The sequence below is a fragment of the Equus asinus genome, chromosome 2 (genome assembly GCF_041296235.1).
Source record: "Equus asinus isolate D_3611 breed Donkey chromosome 2, EquAss-T2T_v2, whole genome shotgun sequence".
Taxonomy (NCBI): domain Eukaryota; kingdom Metazoa; phylum Chordata; class Mammalia; order Perissodactyla; family Equidae; genus Equus; species Equus asinus.
The window spans coordinates 159,578,097-159,598,563 of record NC_091791.1 but is presented as its reverse complement, the minus strand read 5'-3'; the positions used below and the strand labels follow the sequence as shown (position 1 = coordinate 159,598,563).

General features: G+C 37.7%; 1 protein-coding gene across 4 annotated transcripts in view; it reads right to left on the bottom strand.

The window, feature by feature from the left end:
- Positions 1-20,467, bottom strand: part of DPH6 (diphthamine biosynthesis 6) — a 176,165-nt gene that overhangs the window by 26,379 nt on the left and 129,319 nt on the right. The window contains exons 6-8 of one of the 4 annotated variants that reach the window (XM_044765199.2): positions 19,158-19,219; positions 18,808-18,850; positions 10,497-16,912 (exon numbers count right to left, since the gene is read on the bottom strand). In XM_044765199.2, the coding sequence (XP_044621134.1) occupies positions 16,794-16,912; positions 18,808-18,850; positions 19,158-19,219 (224 nt within the window). In that variant the 3' untranslated portion in view covers positions 10,497-16,793. Of the gene's footprint in view, positions 1-791; positions 881-10,496; positions 16,913-18,807; positions 18,851-19,157; positions 19,220-20,467 lie in introns of those variants that run through there. The other 3 variants (XR_011501217.1, XM_014847314.3, XM_014847313.3) reach the window with 3 other exon arrangements.

Here is a 20,467-nt window from a genome sequence, read left to right as displayed (position 1 = left end):
GTCCACCTCTGTGGGGCAGGGCCTCTGTGAGGACAAGGTGAACTGTCGGGGGCACTGGTGGAGAGGTGGGGGCCACTGCAGTGCGGCATCAGAGTACGCTCTAGGGGATTGGGAAGTGTGCATGCACCAGGACTGTGTTGATGGTGTGTGTGGTCCTGTGGGGGGTGAGGCTTTTCAGTGGCAGAAGACCTGTGCTTCACAAATAGCCATAAAAAGGATCAGCTTCACCTTCCAAAACCTGAAACAAATGAGTGCTCCAGTGCCTAGGGCCAGCCCCACTCAGCTGCACTCCTAGTAGAACTGACAACAGCCTTGTAGGCCAGAGGCCTACAGCAACTGTAAGCCCCTGAACCTAGCAACCAGCTACACTGGGTAAGCTACCCAATTAACAGGAAAACTGCAACAAGAGTGTGCTGTTAGACCTTGTAGCCAATGGTGCTGAGGATTCACAAACTGGACTTACAAACAGCTGGCCAGGGAAGGTAAGACTAGATTCCCTAGGTACCTGCATTAAGAGCAACCCTGCCACAGCAGAAGGACATAAGTAGCCCACACAGGGGTCATTCTTGGATCATTTGGACTGGTGGCAAGAGGAAAGCACTATGCTTGGCCTCAAAAGGTATCTCTTACATAAGGCCACTTCTCCAAGATCAGGAGACATAGGCAACTCACCTAATAGATAAAAGCACAGAGAAAGAGGCATGATGAGGAGGCAAAAGAATACATTCCAAGCAAGGGAACAGGAAAAACACCAGAAAAAGAACTAAATGAAACAGAAATAAGTGACTTACCCAACAAAGAGTTTAAACAAAAACTCATAAGAATGCTCACTGACATTGGGAGAAGACTGGATGAACACAGTGAACTCATCAACAAAGAACTGGAAAATATAAAAAAGAACCAATCAGAAATGAAGAATACAATACTGGAGGTGAAAAATTCATTAGAGGGACTTAATAGCAGAGTAGATGATACAGAAGAATGGATCAGCAAGCTAGACGAAAGACTAGAGGAAATCAACCAAGCTGAACAGGAAAAAGAAAAAAGAATTAGAATGAGAACAGTCTAAGGCTATTCTGGGACAATATCAAGCACACAAAGATTCATATTATAGGTGTCCAAGAAAGAGAAGAGAGAGACAAAGGGGCAGAAAATTTATTTGAAGAAATGATAGATGAAAATTTTCCTAACTTAAGAAGGGAAACAGACATCCAAGTACAGGAAGCACAGAGAGCTCCAAACAAGAGAAGCCCAAAGAGGCCCACACCAAGACACATTATAATTAAAATGTCCAAAATTAAAGATAAAGAGAGAATCCTAAAAGTGGCAAGAGAAAGGCAACAAGTGACATACAAAGGAAAGCCCATAGGCTATCAGTGGACTTCTCAGCTGAACACCTACAGGCGAGAAGAAAATAGCATTACATATTTAAAGTGCTAAAAGGAAAAAAACCTACAGCCAAGAATACTCTATCCATCAAGGTTGTCATTCAGAATGGAAGGACAGATAAAGAGCTTCCCAGACAAGCAAAAATTAAATGAGTTTATCACCAAGAAACCATTTCCACAAGAAATGCTCAAGGGACTTTATTTAAGTGGGAAAGCGATGACACAAATAGGGATAAAAAATTATTTAAAAAACCCACCTAAAAAACCAGGCAATAAAACCACTTGTAAAGGTAAAAATATATTAAAGGTAGCAGATCAACCATCTGTGAAGATAATATGAAAGTTAAAAGTCAAAAGTACTAAAATTACATATTTCAATGGCAAGAGGGTAAAGGACAGACACAAAACAAGAGATTAAAGATGACTTCAATAACATAAAATGTGGGAGGAGGGAAGTGAAAAAGTAGAGCTTTTAGAAAGAGGTCAAGCTAAAGAGTCATCAACTCAATATAGACTGTTATATACATAGAATATTATATAGGATCCTCATGGTAATCACAAATCAGACACCTATAATAAATAAGCAAATAAGTAAGACAAAAGAAATCAAACATATTATTAAAGAAAGCCATCCAATTACAAGGGAAGAGAGCAAGAGAAAAAGAAAGGAACAGAGAACTACTAAAACAACCAGAAAAAAAGTAATAAAATGGCAATAAATACATATTTACCAATAGCTACTTAAATGTCAATGGTTTAAATGCTACAATCAAAAGGCAGAGGGTAGACAATTGGATAAAAAAACAAGACCCATATATATGCTGCATACAAGAGACACACTTCAGACCTAAAGACACTCACAAACTGAAAGTGAAATGATGGAAAAAGATATTCCATGCAAATGGAAAGAAAAGAAAGTAGGGGTAGCAATACTCATATCAGAGAAAACAAACTTTAAAACAAGAACTGTAACAAGAGACAAAGAAGGGCACTACATAATGATAAAGGCAACAATCCAACAAGAAGATATAACACTTGTAAATTTCTATGCACCCAACATAGGAACACCTAAATATATAAAGCAATTATTAACAAACAAAAAGGAGAAATAGACAGTAACACAATAATAGTAGGGGACTTCAACACTCCACTTACACCAATGGATAGATCATCCAAAGAGAAGAACAATAATGAAACATTGGCTTTAAACGACACATTTGACCAGATGGACTTAGTGGATATACATAAAAGATTCCATCTAAAAACCACAGAATACACATTCTTTTCAAATGCACATGGAACATTCTCCAGGACTGATCACATACTGGCCTCAAAACAAGTCTCAGTAAATTTAAGAAGATCAAAATAATACCATGCATCTTTTCTGACCTCATAGGTATGAAACTAGAAATCAAATACAGGCAGAAAATCAGAAAAGGCACAAAAATGTGGAGATTAAACAAAATGCTACTGAACAATGACTGGGTCAGTGGAGAAATCAAAAAATTCCTGGAGACAAATGAAAATGAAAATACAACATGCCAAAATCTATGGCATACAGCAAAAGCAGTTCTAAGAGTGAAGTTTATAGCAATTCAGGCTTACCTCAACAAAGGAGAAAACTCCCAAATAAACAATCTAAAAGCGCATCTAAAGATACTGGAAAAAGAAGAACAAACAAAGCCCAAAATCAGCAGAAGGAAGGAAATAATAAAAATCAGAGCAGAAATAAACGAAATAGGGACTAAAAAAACAACAGAAAAAATTAATGAAACCAAGAGCTGGTTCTTTGAAAAGACAAACAAAATTGTCAAGCCCTTAGCCAAACTCACCAAGAAAAAAAGAGAGAAGGTTCAAATAAATAAAATCAGAAATGAAAGAGGAGAGATTACAATGGACACCTCAGAAATACAAAAGATAATAAGAGAATACTATGAAAAACTGTACGCCAACAACTTGGATAATCTAGAAGAAATGGATAAATCCTTAGAAACATATAACCATCCAAAACTGGACCAAGAAGAAGTAGAGAATTTGAATAGACCAATCACCAGTAAGGAGATTGAAACAGCAATCAAAAACCTCCCAAAAAATAAATGTCCAGGACAAGATGGCTTCCCTGGTGAATCCAACCAAACATTCAAAGAAGACTTAATATCTATCATTCTCAAACTCTTCCAAAAAATTGAAGAGGAGGGGAGGCTTCCTAACTCATTTTGTGAAGCAAACATTATCCTGATACCAAAACCAGACAAGAACAACACAAAAAAGAAAATTACAGGCCAATATCACTGAGGAACATCGATGCAAAAATCCTCAACAAAATACTAGCAAATCGAATACAACAATACATTAAAAAGATCATACATCATGATCAAGTGAGTTTCAATCCAGGGATGCAGGGATGGTTCAACATCTGCAATCTATCAATGCGATACACCACATTCACAAAACAAAGAATAAAAATCAGATGATCATCTCAATAGATGCAGAAAAAGCATTTGACAAGATACGGCACCCATTTATGATAAAAACTTTAAATAAAATGGGTATAGAAAGAAAATACCTCAACATAATAAAGGCCATATATGACAACCCCACAGCAAATATCACTCTCAATGGAGAAAAACTGAAAGCTATCCCTCTAACAACAGGAACCGGACAAGGATGCCCACTGTCACCACTCTTATTTAACATAGTATTGGAAGCCCTAGCCAGAGCAATTAGGCAAGGAAAAGAAATAAAATGGATCTATATTGAAAAAGAAGTGAAACTGTCACTCTTTGCAGACGACATGATTTTACATATACAAAACCCTAAAGAATCCACTAAAAAACTTTTAGAAACAATAATTGAATACAGTCAGTCGCAGGATACAAAATCAACATACAAAAATCAGTTGCATTTTGGTACACTAACAATGAAGTAGCAGAAAGAGAAATTAAAAATACAATCCCATTTACAATTGCAACTAAAGGAATAAAATACCTAGGAATAAACTTAACCAAAGAGGTGAGAGGTCTATACACTGAAAACTATAAAACAGTGTTGAAAGAAATCGAAGAAGACACAAAGAAATGGAAAGATATTCCGTGCTCTTGGATTGGAAGAATTAATATAGTTAAAATGTCCGTACTTCCTAAAGCAATCTATAGATTCAATGAAATCCCTCTCAAAGTTTCAACAACATTTTTCACAGAAATTGAACAAAGAATCCTAAAATTTATACAGAAAAACAAAAGACCCTGAATAGTCAAAGGATTCTTGAGAAAAAAGAACAAAGCTGGAGGTATCACACTCCCTGATTTCACAATATATTGCAAAGCCATAGTAACCAAAACAGCATGTTCTGGCACAAAACCAGACACACAGATCAATGGAACAGAATCAAGAGCCCAGAAATAAACCCACATATTTATGGACAGCTAATATTTGACAATGGAGCCAAGACCATACAATGGAGACAGGAGAGTCTCTTCAATAAATAGTGTTGGGAAAACTGGACAGTGACATGCAAAAGAATGAAAATAGACTATTAGCTTGCATCTTTCACTAAAATCAACTCAAAATGGATTAAAGACTTGAATGTAAGACCCAGAATCATGAAATTTCTAGAAGAAAACATAGGCAGTACACTCTCTGACATTGGTCTTAGTAGCATATTTTCAAGTACCAAGACTGACAGTGCAAGGGAAACAAAAGAAAAAATGAACAAATGGGACTACATCAAACTAAAAAGCTTCTGCACAGCAAAAGAAATCATCAACAAAACAAAAAGACAACCTAACAATTGGGAGAAGATATTTGCAAACTATACATCAGATAAAGGGTTAATATCCAAAATATACAAAGAACTCATACATCTCAACAACAAAAAAATCAACAACCCAATTAAAAAATGGGCAAAAGAGCTGAACAGAGATTTCTCCAAAGAAGATACACAGATGGCCAACAGGCATATGAAAAGATGCTCAACATCATGAGCTATCAGGGAAATGCAAATCAAAACTATAATGACATATCACCTCACTCCAGTCAGAATGGCTATAATTAACAAGACAGGAAACAATAAGTGTTGGAGAGGATGCAGAGAGAAGGGAACCCTCGTACACTGCTGGTGGGAGTGCAAACTGGTGTAGCCACCATGGAAAACAGTATGGAGTATCCTCAGAAAATCAAGAATAGATCTACCATATGATCCAGTTATCCACTGAGTATTTATCCAAAGAACATGAAAACACAAATGCATAAAGATACATGCAATCCTATGTTCACTGCAGCATTATTCACAATAGGTAAGACTTGGAAGCAACCTAGGTGCCCATCAAGGGACAAATGGATAAAGAAGATGTGGTATATATGCACAATGGAATACTACTCAGTCATAAGAAATGATGAAATCCGGCCATTTGTGACAACATGAATGGTCCTTGAGGATATTATGCTGAGTGAAATAAGTCAAAGGGAGAAAGTCAAATACCGTATGATCTCACTCATAAGTAGAAGATAAAAACAATGACAAAGAAACACACAGCAATGGAGATTGGACTGGTGGTTACCATAGGGCAAGGGGGGGAGCGGGAACAGCAAAAGGGGTGATTTGGCTCACATGTGAGGTGATGGACTACAATTAATTTTTGTGTGGTGAACATGATGTAATCTACACAGAATTTGAAATATATTACGATGTACATCTGAAAGCTTTATAATGTTATAATCCAATGTTAGTGCAATAAGAAAAAGAAAAAAGAAAAAAAAGAAAGTGGGGTGTTAAGGTCCCCTACTATTACTGTGTTGCTGTTAATATCTCCTTTTAGATCAGTTAATAGTTGCTGTACGTACTTTGCTGTTCCTGTGTTAGGCGCATATATATTTTATAAGCGTTATGTCCTCTTGATGGGAGTGTCCCTTTTATCATTACATACTGTCCTTCTTTGCCTCTCATTGCCTTTTTTTCTTGAGGTCTACTTTGTCTGATATAAGTATGTCAACACCTGCTTTTTTTGTTTGCCATTAGCTTGGAGTATTGTCTTCCATCCCTTCACTCTGAGCCTGTGTTTGTCTGTAAAGCTGACATGCGTTTCCTGGAGGCAACATATTGTTGGATCTTGTTTTTTAACCCATTCAGCCACTCTGTGTCTTTTGATTGGGGAATTCAATTCATTTACATTTAGAGTGATCATTTATATATGAGGGCTTAATGTTGCCATTTTATCACGTTTTATGGTTGTTCTGTATTTCCCTTGTTTCTTTTCCTGTGTATTTTGTAATTCAGTTTGGTGGTTTTCTATGATGGTTTTTCCTTATTTATCACTTGGGTCTCCGTTCTGATTTTTTGTTTAGTGGTTACTGTGAGGATTGTATATAATATCTCATAGATGAGATAGTCCAGTTTCTGACAGCCTCTTATTCCCTTAGTCTAAGCAGATTACATCCCTTTCTTTTCTCCTTCTAAATTATTCTTGTCACAACTTATTCCATTTTGTGTTGTGAGTTTGTTCTTAAAATGAAGTGATATTTATTTTTTATATTTTCCTTCTCTTTATCTTTAATGTTATAATTGTTTGCTAATCTGTTCTGATAGAGAGTTGCAATTTTTTGATTTCGTCTGCCTATTTATCTCCTTGTTCAAGGCTCTGTAAACTCTTTTTTCTTTTTTTCTTTTTTTTTTTTAGGTATGAGGGCCTTCTTAATTCTATCTCGTAGGGGGGCATTTTGTGGTGATGAACGCCATCAGCCTTTGTTTATCTGGGAAAGTTTTTATTTCTCCATCATATCTGAAGGATATTTTCACTGGATAAAGTATTCTCGGCTAAAAGTTTCTGTCTTTTAGAACTTTGAATATATCATTCTACTCTCTCTTAGCTTGGAAAGTTTCTGATGAGAAATCCACTGAAAGCCTGTAGGGGCTCCTGTGTAAATTATTTTCTTCTGCCTTGCTGTCCTTAATATTTTTTCTTTGTCATTGACTTTTACCAGCTTTTCTTAAATTTTCTTTTCGGAGGAAAATTGGTCCTGAGCTAACATTTGTTGCCAATGTTCCTCATTTTTTATCTCCTCAAAGCTAGTACATAGTTGTATATCCAACTTTTAGGTCATTCTAGTTCTTCTATGTGGAATGTTGCCACTGCATGGCTTGATGAATGGTGTGCAGGTCCATGCCCAGGATCTAAACCTGCAAACCTCAGGCCACTGAAGTGGGAGTGTGTGAACTTAACCATTTGGCCACATGGCCAGCCTGCAACTTTTGCTGGTTTTAATAATATATGCCTTGCAGAAGGTGTTTTTACATTGACATAATTAGGAATTACATTAACTTCTTTTACTTGTAGCTCCAGCTCCTTGCTCAGGTTTGGGAAATTCTCCGCTATTATTTCTTTGAACAAGCTCTCTGCTCCTTTCTCCCTCTGAAATACCTATAATCCTCATTTTGTATTTCCTAATTGAGTCAGCTACTTCTCAGAGAATTTCTTCATTTCTTTTTAGTCTTAGTTCTCTCTCTCCACCTGAAGAATTTCTATATTGCTACCCTCTGAATTCCTAATTCTATTCTCCATAAAATCAGCTCCATTATTTAAGGACTCCAGATTTTTCTTTATCTTATTCATGGTGTTTTTCAATTCCAACATTTCTGATTGTTTTTTCTTTATCATTTCAATCTCCTTTGTGAAGAATTCCCTTTGTTCACTAATTTTGTTCCTGATTTCCTTGAATTGTCTTTCTGAGTTCTCTTCTAACTTGTTGAGGGTTTTTTTGGCAGCTATTTTGATTTCTCCCTCATTTAGATTGTAGATTTCTGTGCCTTCAGGATTGATTTCTGGGTGTTTGTATTTTTCCTTCTGGTCTGGAGTATTAATATACTCCATCATACTATTTGATGGGGTGGATTTGTGCCTTCACATGTGATAGTATCTGGTCACAAATTACACCTGCCACCATGGGGGTGGTGTGCAGGAGCTGTGTTTTCTGAGCCCATTGTGATCCCTATCAGCTGTGCCTGTCTAAGCCTGGGCCATTCCTTGGGACTGCTGCAGCCCTGAGGGCTCTCCCACTGAATGGGAAAGTGATCATGCAGGGGCTCCAGGCTGCTGCTGCCTGCTTGTATGGTCCTGCCCAGACACGCTCCCTCCGTTGGGGCTGAAGTGGTACTATGGGTGTTCACAGCAGCCGAGAACTCATTCACCCAGGCCCACAGATCTGCCACCATCTCCTCGTTGGTCACATTAGCTGTTATACTTGGTCGGCAGGGCCTCCCCACTGGGTCCAAGCCAGAGCCACTCCCTGGGACTGCAGCAGTATTGTGGGCTCCCCCACCTGATGAGTAGGTGATCACATGAAGGCTCAGGGCTGCCGCTGTCTGCTCTCACAGTCTTGCCAAGATGCACTCCCCCTTTTGGGGCCGCAGCAGAATTATGAGCATTCGCAGCAGTTGGGAACTCATTTGCCTGGGCCTGCAGATTTGCCACTGTCTCCTCCTAGGTTGCACCAACCATTATGCATGGTGGGTGGGGACTCCCCACTGGGTCCAAGCCTGGGCCACTCCTGGGGACTGTGGTGGGACCATGGGCTCTCCCATCAGATAATAAAGTGATCACATGGGGGCTCAGGGTTGCTGTCAGCAGGGTTGCCACGGCATGCTGCCACCCTTGGTGCCACACTGGTGCTATGGACACTCCAGCCAGGACAGCAGTCACACATATGTACATGGCTGCTGGGGGCCGGAGAGTGCTCACCTATCTCCACCATCTCCCCAGAGGTAGTCCATCCACCTTCAGATGTATATCTGCACAGGTCTCTTAGGTGTCCTGATGTGCTGGGTGTCCTCCGCTGAGTAACGAATGTCCATTTAGATGTAGTTCGAAGCAGGAGAGACAAACAGAACAGCTTACTCTGCCATGTTGCTGACGTCACCATGGATAGTTTTTAAGCAGAAAACTGACCTGACTGCATGTGTCTTTTAAAAACATCATTTTGGCTGCACAATAGACTATGGGCTGGAGGGAAGTAAGTCAAGAAGCAAAAACAACTGAGAAGTTGCTGGAGGAATCTAGGCAGGAAGTGAGACTTTCTGAACTGGGGAATTAAGAGTGAGGATGGGGAGGAGAGGGAAGATATTTTGAGAGAGATTGTTAGGAGGTTGAAATAAGTGATTAGGTGAATGGAGGGAAGAAGAAAGTTAAAAAAGATATTCAAGGAAAATTCCCAGCTTTCTACATTGGGAAACTGGAGGGATGGAGGTTCTGTTTCCTGGTATCTCAGCATGAGTAGCAGTTTGCTGGGAGAGTACAATGACCTATCCTTTTCAAATTTTATGTGGCATTTGATACCACTGATGTCTCAAATCTTTGTGAATTTTTTTCTCAGGCTTCCATGCTACTGTATTTTCTAAGCGATTTTTATGCTTTTCTGACTCCTTTCCCTTCTGCTAGTTCTAAATTACAAATGTCTCCCATGATTCTCTCCATAATAGGTTCTTTTCTATCAATTTATTCCCTCGGAGAGTTCATGTACTCCCCAGCTTCAACCATCACCTTCATGCTATTCTGAGGTTGCTAATACTAACACTATCACTACTAATCAAAGGCTATTTGCTTCATGCCTTAAAGTTAAGAAAATGATATAATAATCTTATTTAATCCTCAAAATGACTTTCAAGAATGAAAAAGAATATAGGCTCTGAAATCAGATAGAATTGCTGCATAAATTGCAGTTCTGCTATTTAACTATGTGACTTTGGAAAAATAACTCACTGTCTAAGTGATTCCTCGTCTGAGGAATATAAACATTAATAGTAGCAGCCTCATAGGATTGTTAGATGATTAAATTAAACAATGCATAAAAAGTACTTAGCACAGAGTAAGGCACTTAGGAAGCACTTAATAAATACACAGCTTAACTGTAAGAGTTGGTAAAGGACTTACGGTAGGGAGGCACATATGGGAGGGAGGCACAGTAGAAGCAGCACTGCATAATGGGTGAAGAGCAGCAGCTTTGGAGACAGACAATCCTTGGTTCAAATCCAGCCCTGTCACTTTCTAGCTTTTCAATCTTAGCTCATGCAAGCTCACTGAGCCTCAGATTGCTGATCTGTAAAATGGAGATGACAACAGTACCTGCCATGTAGTAGAACTGTTTTCAGGAATAAAATCGTCTAAAAGAAAAGCCCAATGTACTGTATAGCACATTATGAGTGTATACACACTCAATAAAATGGCTACTAATTTTATTTTTTCCCTTTTCCAGGGGTGAGAACTAGATGGATTTGCAAAGGTTATGCAGCTTAGAACTAAACAAAACCAGAATTTAAAGTCATATCCTGACACTAAAATGTGCTGATAAATAACAAACCTTAGCCTTTAGTCTGAACAACTCAATTATGCTCCAATCTCATAGTTTAAAAACATATGTCTTTGGTTTCTATGTTATAATTTTAAACTTAGTATATTTAAGATCAAATTTATCATGTTTTTTTCTCAACTCTTCTCTCCTTTGCAAAAATATGTGCTTCCAATCTCCTCATCATTATGTGTGGACTAATCTTTGATTCTTTCTTTTCCAGCTTCTGGCAATTTGGCACCAATTTCTTTTCATTTTTCCATCAAAATCTTTATTTCAGTTTTGTTCCATCTCTCCGAGATTCCTACTGTCAGCAGCTTTATACTCCAAGCCCTCACATCTGTTTCCTATAACAGCATCTTAGACTCTTTTTCATTTCCAATTTCTTCTACTCTCAATCCATGAATAGTGCTGCCAGACTAAATTTTCTGAGATATCTTTTCATAATATTAATCTCTGCTCATGAGCCTTTTATATCTCATTATGTCTTACCCCAAATCACCTGGCCCATTTCTCAAGGTCCTTTGTGATTGGATCCTACATTCCCACCTCATCTGTTTCTTATTAATCTACCAACACCAGCTCTTAGTTTCATTTAAACCAAGTTCTTCATTGTCCCTACGTGTCTTCTTACCAAGGAATCTTCATTCATTTTGATTAACTTTCTTGCCACCAGCCACGTAAACTTCACCTACCCTTCAAATTAGTTGAAGTGCTAACCCTTCCACGATATCGTCCTCAGCTTTCCTAGATCATGTGGCCATCTTCTACCTTTTAGTTCCCAGTTGCATTTATAGTAAATATCAGTTTGGCTTTATCTGATCCAAGTTATTACAGTCCTCACCCTGACTTGCTAGACTCTATATTCCATGAAAATGCCCAATCTTTGACTTATTTTGTACCGCTTATAGCAGTTAGCATAAAACTGGACACATAAGAAGTCCTTACAAATACTGATTATTTAATTCAATTAGTAGCACATGACACCAGCAATGAAGAGTTCATCTATCATACACACTCAGAGAAAGGTGAGGGACACATTCAAGGTCATATATTGGAACAGCCACTAATTATGGAGGACCGTCACTCTTCTCTTTTAATACAACAATCAATGGACATTACTGCCAGGTCAAATTACTGAAAGCATACCTTTTAGAATTTTACTCCTTTCCTCTAAAACTTTCAGTTACTTCTCATACTTTAATAATTAAAACCTCACTTCAGTATTCAACGTCCCTTGCTATCTGGCTTCAACTTCCTTTTTCATCTCCCAATACTCAAAATCAAAACATACTCCAAACAACCTAGCCAGTCAAAAATCTTATCTTTCTTTTTTAAAGATTTTATTTTTTTCCTTTTTTCTTCCCAAAGCCCCCTGGTACACAATTGTATATTCTTAGTTGTGGGTCCTTCTAGTTGTGGCATGTGGGACACTGCCTCAGCGTGGCTCGATGAGCGGTGCCATGTCTGTGCCCAGGATTTGAGGTGACGAAACACTGGGCCGCCTGCAGCGGAGCGCGCGAACTTAACCACTTGGCCATGGGGCTGGCCCCAAAAATCTTATCTTTTAAGCCCAGTATGGCTGTCAATTTATCTCTGAACCTACTCAGAAGTCTCTCAACAACATCTAATTTTTTTCTTTGAAATCCTGTGGTACGTATTTTTTACTTTCTTAGAGTACATTTTAATATACTTTGTAATTTATATTTATAAGTCTTTGGACATCTCAACCATAAAATTCCATATATCCTTCCAACTCTGTTATGTTCAAAATTCTAAATCTCCTGTCAAAGATGTTCTGCCTTCTCTTAACTTTCAAGGTGAGTTAAAGGTGTTCTTTTCCATAAAGTTGGCACTGCAGAGAACAAGGCTTAAGATTCTGTCTTTCTCGGGGCCAGCCCCATGACATAATGATTAAGTTTTGTGTACTTGCTTCGGTGAACTGGGTTCGTGGGTTCAGACCCTTGGTGTGGACCTACACCATTCATCAGCCATGCTGTGGTGGTGACCCGCATATATATCATGGAGGAAGATTGGCACAGATGTTAGCTCAGGGCTAATCTTCCCCAACAGAAAAAAAAATTCTGTCTCTCTCAACCACCACATCAAATCAACTCTGGTGAAATTCTCTTTCTCTTCTGCTTTTTGTTTAAATGATAGGTAGCTGGGATTGCAAATTGTGCTTCTGTCAAACTCATAAGGAAGACAAGTTTACTCATACAGAACAGAGCTTGAAACAGAGCTTTAAGCTTGAAATCTGCATTACACTTTTCCTGTTTAGCTCTTATAAGATCCATCAGAGTGGTATATTTCTTAAATAGTCAATACATATCTGCTTACCTTTGACTCAAGGCTAGAAGTCAGATTTCCCAATTCCATGTGAACAGACTTGGAAAAAGCAACCAAATCTACATGCTAACAATTTTTTATACAATATGGTTTCACTCCTCCATCTAGCAGATAATTTTTACTTAGATGATCTTAAGAAGTCTCTTGATTAAGGAGTAACTATTGCTGGTAAAGATCGTGGAGTGAATTCATGCACCTATTCTCACTCCCTTCTAAAAGCTTAATGGAAGGTATTTCATAAAAAGGCATAAACTCACTTAGATGGAGAATAGAAGACAGGAGGTGACAGAAGTAACTGATTTAGTAGAATTTAGCCCTAGGCCAATGGTAGGATGTACTAAGGACCAACCCAATGTACACAGTAGAATAACTCCCTTCCTCTAAAGCAACAGGGTGAGGAACTGGTGACACCAGGTACCTCTGGAAGCGAAGGAGAAATGAAAAGGGCACCAAAATAAAAAGGATTGATTGGCAGTCTGTTTTTTTTTTTTTTTTTTTTTTTAAAGATTTTATTTTTCCTTTTTCTCCCCAAAGCCCCCCGGTACATAGTTGCATATTCTTCGTTGTGGGTCCTTCTAGTTGTGGCATGTGGGACGCTGCCTCAGCGTGGTTTGATGAGCAGTGCCATGTCCGCGCCCAGGATTCGAACCAACGAAACACTGGGCCGCGTGCAGCGGAGCGCGCGAACTTAACCACTCGGCCACGGGGCCAGCCCCGATTGGCAGTCTGTTTACTAAGCCGTCAGATCCCCAGATCCCTTCCCTCTAGACTGGCAACGGCCTCTCCTCCACCCTGGCTGAACACTGGAAGTTTCTTCTGTGAACAGAAGTGAAACAGAGGAACTGACCTGGGAGAAATGAGACACAGCTGAGGACAGAGGTAATATAATAAAAATAGAGGGATTCAGCTAATGTATGCACACAACGTTCTGAGACCTCTAAGCCATTTTTCCTGCTCAATTCCCAGGGAGAAAAAAAAAAAAACCAAACTGCGGCATGCCTTCATTTCAAGACAGGAGACTGGAATCTACCCAGTGTATTTTATAAAGCAGAAAAGTTTCAGAATTATTCTTCAGTAATGGCGAATTTTACTCATAATAGCAGACATTGCTAATATTTATTGAGCACTTAGAATGTGCCAGATACTGAGTTAAACACCCTATGTATCATTCCATTGTTATTACTTCCACTTTATACACGGGAAACTGGTTAGATCAAGGTTTCAGGTAAGCAGTAGAGTCAGGGTTCACACGTGGGCTCCTGGGTACAGAAGTAACTTGCTGGTTGCTGTCCTACACTGCGTCTTAGCCTATGAAATCTGAACGAACTATGATAAGGACTCTTGCCCAACGGTATCATATTCTCTCCACCACCTCTGCCACCCACCTCTCTGTAATTTTCACAGTATTAATTTCTGCAAGGGAAAGTATTATAATATGCAAAAATTCCCTTAATTAAAAAATATTCTCAGGGGCCGGCCCTATGGCTGAGTGGTTAAGTTTGCGCTCTCCACTTCGGCAGCCTAGGGTTTCCCTGGTTCAGATCCTGGGCGCGGACATGGAACTGTTCGTCAGGCGATGCTGAAGTGGCGTCCCACATGCCACAACTAGAAGGACCCACAACTAAAATATGCAACCATGTACGGGGGGGATTTGGGGAGAAAAAAAAAAGAAGATTGGCAACAGTTGTTGGCTCAGGTGCCATCTTAAAAATAAACATTATTCTCTTGGATACAGTAATATATTGAAGGATTAATATATTAGCTAAATTGATTTACTACAGTTAACAAGTCACGTCCACCAACATTACACAAGAGGTGGCCCAGGGGCTTTGAGACGGGTGAACAAAACAGGTTCCTCTAGCTAACCCTTTTCTCTCCCACCCCTACAAGTTCAAAGTTTGTCTGTTTTCTCCCCTTCTTTTGGATCCCCTGACTATTCATGAGAGTTATGCCAAGAAGTTGAAAAATGAATATGTGGTTGATCGCTTATCTCACTTAATGAGGTTAATCACATTACGCATAAAGATAAGCAGACACAGGCATTCCTTAAAATCTGATTTGTCTTAGGCAATGATGCAGAAGATAGAGTCCAAAGAAAAAACAAACGTAACCTCTAAATGCAGAAAGAAGACAGAGTTTGACAGATGATTCATTTGCTTTCCTATTAGAATCACTGTATTCTGGGTACATCAGGCAAAGATTTGAGTCTCCTTTATGAGCATATGCAAAAATGAAAGGCAAAAAGAAGAAGGCAAAAAACTTGGTTAGTGTGAGTTAAAATCTCGGTTGTGTCAGATAACTGTTGTGAATGAGGTGAGAAACAAATTGCTAACTGTATAAAAATTTATTAAGCACTCATTTTATGGAGAGTTCATGTACACACAGACTAGACTATGCAAAAGCCAGAGAAAAAGACACTCAGATTGCTTTGCATACTTTTCTCTAACTATCAGGAAAAAAGAATTCCTGTTTAAAATGTACATATTGTGGGGCTGGCCTAGTGGCATAGTGGTTAAGTTCACCCACTCCGCTTTGGTGGCCCGGGGTTTACAGGTTCGGATCCCAGGTGCAGACCTAGCAGTGCTCATCAAGCCACACTGTGGCAGCACCCCACATAAAGTAGAGGAAGATCAGCACAGACGGTAGCTCAGTGACAATCTTCCTCACAAAAAAACAATAAAATAAAAATTTATAAAATGTGCATATTGTGCCCATTAATATTCATTCTTCCTCTTTAGAGCAATTTTACCATCCTGAGAAGCTACTTGTCAAAATCAGCAAAATAACCATAGCTAGGTCCTATAGCAAAATCTCTTCAAACACTGCTTCTGTTCTTTCCTCTCTCCTCCACCCCTGCAACTCCAATTACCTGTATAATAAACTTCTCTCCCTTAAATCTCTTAGATTCTTTTTTCCATCGTGTTCTCTTTGTGTTTCAGTCTGGATACTTTATATCACCCTATCTTCCAATTCTTTAATTGTCTTCACAGCTGTATCAAATTGACTGGTAAACCCATGTATTGTGTTCTTAATTTCAGGTATTATATTTTTAAGTTCTAGAATTCTATTGGATTCTTTTACATAGAATCCAAATCTCCCATAAAATAGTTCACCTGCTCACCCAATGCCATAGCCCTTTAAAAGTCTAAATCTGTTAATTTGATTACATGGATATGCTTTGGGGCTGTTTCTATTGTGTGTTTTTCTCTTGGTTTCAGTTATCTCATCAGGTCTGCCTAATATGCTTGATAATTTTTGATTGCCTGCTGAAAATTGTATACAGAATATTCTAGAGATAATCTAAGGCTCTGAATCATGTTATCTTTCTCCAGAGAAAAACAGGCAAAAAGAGTAGGATCCAATCACTTTAATTCAGTCTAGGATTGATAAGATTTGAAGTTGGATATAAGTATTTGCAAGGGGTGGGCTATTTCTAGTTCACCTTTACTCCTAATGAATAGCTCATTCAGGAGTCCACTTGAAAAATGGGAGGGTTAACCAGGTCCATTCCACTTTGGTTTGTCCTGAAATCCAATTTTTGTCTCCCTAGCCCTGTGAAGCTGCTGAAAGCCCCAGTCAGCATCTGTGCTGGAGTCTTCTCCTCAGCTTCTTAGCATCTCTGTACAATTTTTGAACTAGAAAACACCTTGAAGCGAAAAGAGCCAATGCTCAGGGCTTCCATTCTCACTGGAATTCTGGCCCCTCAAATTATATCAGTTTTTATAACTCTTTAACGCCTTCCAACATTATTGTTAATTTCATATAACTTTCTGGTTGTTTGTATTGGGAAAGTTGATGCAAGTTATTCCACCATAGCTGGAAACGGACATCTTCAATATCTGTTAAAATTAAAAATATACATAATACCTCTGACTCAGCATTTCCATTCTAGGATTTTATACTACAGATAAACTCATACATGCCCCAAAATACACGTAAATAACGTTAAGTCTAGCATTATTTGTAATAGCAAAATATTTTAAAATGAAAGAAATCAGTAAAGAATAAAGTTCATCAGCAAAGAATAGGTCAATCTATTATCATGTAATAGAACACAATGATGCTGTGGAAACAAATGACCTGGATTTCTATGTGTTAAAATGGAAAATGGAGAATTATGTGCATAGCATGCCCCAATTTAGGTAAAAGTGGATAAACACATGACTGTATATTTACATATGCAAAAAATGTTTTTGAAGAGAGAAATTCTCTTCAATGAGAGTGAGTGCTCTGAGAAAGGACAGATAAACTGGAGGCTTGGAGTCACTCAAGATTTTTCATTACTTGATAGTGTTTAAATTTATTTTTTACATACTACATGCCTTACTTTTACAATAAACATTATTTAAGAGAAAAATAAAATATAGCATGAGAAGGGTCACCTATTTGGAGGCAAAGAAGAAAATGGCAACTCAAAGGAGGCTTATTTCAGCAAGAAAACCTCACAGACTCAGCTCTGAGTTAAGACTCCAGGCAGACTGGATTACCTGCATGAAGGAGAGAGAATGCATGCAGAACAGGGGAGCAGAGCAGGGAGGTATGCGGGATACTCACTCTCTGAGGAGAGCAGAGAAAGAGTGAAATAGTCACTGTGGAGAATGGGTAGAGAATTTTTCTAGAGAAATAGATTTCCAGGTCATGTTGAGGAACTTGCAAGAGTTGAATAAAATGACTTCAGCATTTTTGTGTTTAAACATCCCGTGATAATACCCGCATTAATTCATAATCAACATCATGGTAACTCCAAAAGCTTATTTCCCTTTTCTACAAAGAATCTCTACACGCTTGAAACCTCAACTCATCACTTCAAATTTTAGAAGCAGCTTACAAAAAGCTATTTTGCCTCAGTCCCAGTCTCTCATTTCTGAAGTTCTCTTTCTTTCACCCCCAGAAATTTAATTTCGTTATTAATCTACACCGTTTTTGCAGAAGCAAAATTTAGTCTGACGGTAGTGAACACATGTGAACATAGAAATAATGTTGGCCATAGAACGAATTGCAGTGGAAAGAGTCCTATCGGAGGGGCAAGGAAAGCAACTGTGTTCATTAGATAAAGAAATGACACGAAATTATCTAGAAATCAAATATAATTTGTCACATTTATATAATCATTTCATCTTTATTCTAATCTTTACTATTTGCCTGGCACATATTAGGCGCTTAATAATGCTTAATGAAAGAAGGAATTAACATTTCAGGGATTTCTAAGCATTTGGTACATATTGATAAACCATAAAATAATCACATACAAATAACTCTAAAAGAAAATGTGAAACCGATAAAGTTAGTGAAGAATGTAACTGCTAACAGTTCATACCACAGCAACGGTATTAACCATGTCCAGAGATGATGCTGATGGATTAAAAGCATGGGAGGGGAAAACGATAACTTATTAGTGGAGTTCAGTTCTTTCACAGAAGTAGAGTGATTTTTTTTCCTTCAAGATTGTGGAATAAAAAACCTCTAATAATCACACTATTTTAGTTAATTTAGCCTTGCCACACTTATAAATATTTGTCCTCAGACTCTAATAAAATACAATAATTAATAGAAGAGAGTGAAAATAAGTAAGTCTTGAGTGTTCAGAATAAATTTAGGATTTGACAATGATAAGGGTTAAACAATTGTAACCTGAAACCTTGGGATAATTTGTTACTACTGGGCAAGTTAATTTCCTAATTGGTAAAAAAGAAGAGGTTAGATTCAATAATCTCTAAAGGAAGTTTCCACTCACATTTCTGATGGAGAAGCATCTGATCACGGAGACTATAAGATACCTTAGAAGTAGAGGAATTTTTATGTAGAATACAATGCCCATTTTAATGAAAGTAAACTTTCTGACAGAACAATTTCCTCTTAGTATAGCTTACTTACTCTTTTATTCAGGTCAACAAGCTGGTAATAATTTTCATAATTAAACAAACATTTTTATATCCATTAGAAGTTTAATTTTTTCATAAAACTATATCATGAATGTATTTGAGTTTTCTTTTAAATAAAATTAATTTTACAGTCATTATATCATGGTACTATTTTTTTCCTCCTTTAGATGCCTATATTTCGAGAAATAGTATAAATTTTTACCTCGACAAGATAAGGCTCCATTTGATCCAGGGTTTTTCCAAGATGCTTATCGGGATCTAAACCTGCCAAGAAAAGTTCAATTTTTTAAGAAAACTATCAGATTGGAAGTTTAAAGACACATCCCCCTTCCCTTGGCTCCTCCTTGCCTAGGAAACCAGTACGTATTTATTTTAAATTGCTCTGATCCTAAAGTAAAACGTATTTTGCTAGTATTGACTTTCCCATTCCTCCTGGGTAACTGGTTTTCTTGCTCCTGAAAAACGTTTCATTCCAATTCATTTCAATTGCACTGTGTCAACTACCAGAGGCATTATTTCAATTCTTTTTTCATTTTTGAGGAGTTGTAATTAGAATGGAAAAAACAAGTATCATTTCAAAGATATGAAATTTAAATCTTTCATATTTTAATTATTATGGTTTTCTTTTTTAAGTATGTACAACAGTGAGAGTTTTCTGATTTATCCCTAGTTTGTCTAAACTTCAAACTTCTTACTTAGAGAAAAACAGTAGAAAATAGAAGAGAGGTAGAGTGTTATGCCTATATAATTAACTTACTTAGTAGCATTAGGACATAAATAATTGAACTATCAAATTAAATGACATTTCATTCCAGTGACCACTGTGTGACAACATGTTTTCCAAGTAAAGACAGAAACACTCTGAAAAATCATTTTTGTACCAATAGCATACGCATAATGTCTGATAAAGATATTCAATTGATATAATAGTAGAGCTTATGTGGGTGATGGGGTGTGGGTGGACAAGTGTAGACAATAACTCTTCCCATATTCCAAAACTAACCTGACAGGAAAAAAAAACTCACATGCCACAAGTTGGCTGTGAAAAGAAAGAATTCAGTTTGGATATTCACATTCCTAATACAGGTATTGGCTTAGGTTCATTTAAATAAGTTATTTCTATTTATTATTGATTTAAATCATTTAGCTTATTAACTATACAAAGTGAATAATAATTTTCTGCTTCTAGTTGGATGGCAGTTTTGGTAACATGATATTTCCTATAATCACATATCAGAGTAACAAAAGGGAAGTCAGGTAGAGTAAGGAGTCTTCTGCCACTGTGTATTAAATTACATCAGACCCAAAGCAAACAACTCAGACTGGCAGCACTAGGTAGAATATCTGAGTCAATTCCCTTCCTTTCACAGTGATCTTATTCTCATGGTGTAGTCACTAAAATTAAAATTTCAATTGGCTGGGTGAACACATAGACGAACTAATCGTTGACTTTGTTCTGTTCCTCTATTCCTGTCAATCACTTTGCAATTCAGTGTTTAAAATGAATAAGTA